The 2,428-nt window shown below is 37.2% G+C and overlaps 1 protein-coding gene across 1 annotated transcript; it reads left to right on the top strand.

The window, feature by feature from the left end:
• Nucleotides 1-1,255: 1,255 nt before the first annotated feature.
• Nucleotides 1,256-2,101, top strand: LOC138350829 (golgin subfamily A member 6-like protein 25). The gene has a single exon (XM_069302267.1). The coding sequence runs from the start codon at nucleotides 1,256-1,258 to the stop codon at nucleotides 2,099-2,101; it is 846 nt and encodes a 281-aa protein (XP_069158368.1).
• The last annotated feature ends 327 nt before the right edge of the window (nucleotides 2,102-2,428 follow it).

The raw sequence follows: 2,428 nt of genomic DNA, 5'->3' as shown, positions 1-2,428 counted from the left end.
TGAAGTAAACATACTTGAACTTGTTAGAGATAAGTAAGTGCATCTCAGAGGTTAATGCTCCAAAATATCTTTAGTTAACAGATGAAGCCTGAAATATATCTATAACAGAGACAGGAGTTAAAGGCTGAGAGAACGAAGGTTAGGGTGATAAAAATGACGAGTTAGGGCTTTCAGGTTAAGTTTTAAAGTAATTATAGGATCAGCAGTAATGGGCAGGTAGTTAAGAGAGACAGAAATACTATTAGGGTAGAAGACATTAGGATCTGTAGAGTCCATTGTTACAGGGGGGGTGGGGGGGGGGGTATGTGTCAGTAGCTAGAATTAAGGATACAAGGGTTAAAGGCTAGAGTAAAGGGTTTAAGGGTTAAAGCTAGAGTAAGGTTAAAGGATTAAGGGATAAAGTAAGGGATCAAGGGTTAATGGCTAGAGTAAGGGGTCATAATGGAGTTGAAATAAGGGATACGGATATTAGAGAAGAGTTGACAGTTGACTGGTTAAAGTTGCTCTGTCACCGCAACACTTAGACTATTTACGATCAGTAAAAATAAAAACATCACGATATATACACATAGAATCTATATATAATCTATAATCTATCTATAATCATAGAATATAGAGAATACAATATTAAGAGGCAAACTAAGAAAGTTAAAACTAACAAATTATTGATAAAATTTCTCAAACAGTTTCCATTCTAAAATAATATATCAAAGGAATTTAAAGAACCAAATAAAGCTAAAAAAAATACAAAAATAATAAATGGAGAAAATCTGTCTCCTAAATATAACGAAATATTCCAATTACTGGGAATACTTCATCATATTCATTGTATTATAATGATCATATTCATTGTATTATAATTATCATATTCATTGTAACAAAATGTCTTCCACCCAGACATTAGGAAAGAAAGCATAAGGAGAAACCACTAAGCCAGCATGGCCAAACACCCCTTAGAAGGAATATGATGGGATGGTGAAGGAATATGAAGGAATAGTGAAGGAATATGATGGAATGGTGAAGGAATATGATGGAATAGTGAAGGAATATGATGGAATAGTGAAGGAATATGATGGAATGGTGAAGGAATATGATGGGATGGTGAAGGAATATGAAGGAATAGTGAAGGAATATGATGGGATGGTGAAGGAATATGATGGGATGGTGAAGGAATATGATGGAATGGTGAAGGAATATGATGGAATGGTGAAGGAATATCATGGAATATGATGGAATAGTGAAGGAATATGATGGAATGGTGAAGGAATATGATGGGATGGTGAAGGAATATGATGGGATGGTGAAGGAATATGAAGGAATAGTGAAGGAATATGATGGGATGGTGAAGGAATATGATGGGATGGTGAAGGAATATGATGGGATGGTGAAGGAATATGATGGAATGGTGAAGGAATATGATGGAATAGTGAAGGAATATGATGGAATGGTGAAGGAATATGAAGGAATAGTGAAGGAATATGATGGAATAGTGAAGGAATATGAAGGAATAGTGAAGGAATATGATGGAATAGTGAAGGAATATGATGGGATGGTGAAGGAATATGATGGAATGGTGAAGGAATATGATGGGATGGTGAAGGAATATGATGGGATGGTGAAGGAATATGATGGGATGGTGAAGGAATATGAAGGAATAGTGAAGGAATATGATGGAATGGTGAAGGAATATGATGGAATGGTGAAGGAATATGATGGGATGGTGAAGGAATATGATGGGATGGTGAAGGAATATGATGGGATGGTGAAGGAATATGATGGGATGGTGAAGGAATATGATGGGATGGTGAAGGAATATGAAGGAATAGTGAAGGAATATGATGGAATGGTGAAGGAATATGATGGAATGGTGAAGGAATATGATGGGATGGTGAAGGAATATGATGGGATGGTGAAGGAATATGAAGGAATGGTGAAGGAATATGAAGGAAGGGTGAAGGAATATGAAGGAATGGTGAAGGAATATGATGGAATGGTGAAGGAATATGATGGGATGGTGAAGGAATATGAAGGAATGATGAAGTCAATTCGACCATCGGGGTTCAAACGACGAAGAAGCGAAGGAGTTCCCTCTACCGGTTAGGCCAAGTGGCTAACGATATAGCACATAGTGTCCTCTATGTTGCAGAATCTGCACTCAAGATCCCCCGAGGTGTGGGCACTGCAGCAACCTGTCCTCTTAAAAAGAACGTCGCTTTTAGCCGTTTGCCCGTATGGCCGAATTTGGACGTAATTTGAAAATTAAAAAAATATGAAAATAAATTTTGGATTTTTTTTTTCAACAACAGTAAGTTAAGGGTCCTCTGATAGGTTAGGGGGGCAGGAAATTCTCATAAAGTTTCAAAACGTTATGAAAAACGTTAATTTAAAGTGTCCTGTTATAACCTCTGCGCGTACGCCGGCCGACTCA

The sequence above is a fragment of the Procambarus clarkii genome, chromosome 47, assembly GCF_040958095.1.
Source record: "Procambarus clarkii isolate CNS0578487 chromosome 47, FALCON_Pclarkii_2.0, whole genome shotgun sequence".
NCBI lineage: Eukaryota > Metazoa > Arthropoda > Malacostraca > Decapoda > Cambaridae > Procambarus > Procambarus clarkii.
This window is presented reverse-complemented; position numbering and strand designations above follow the sequence as displayed.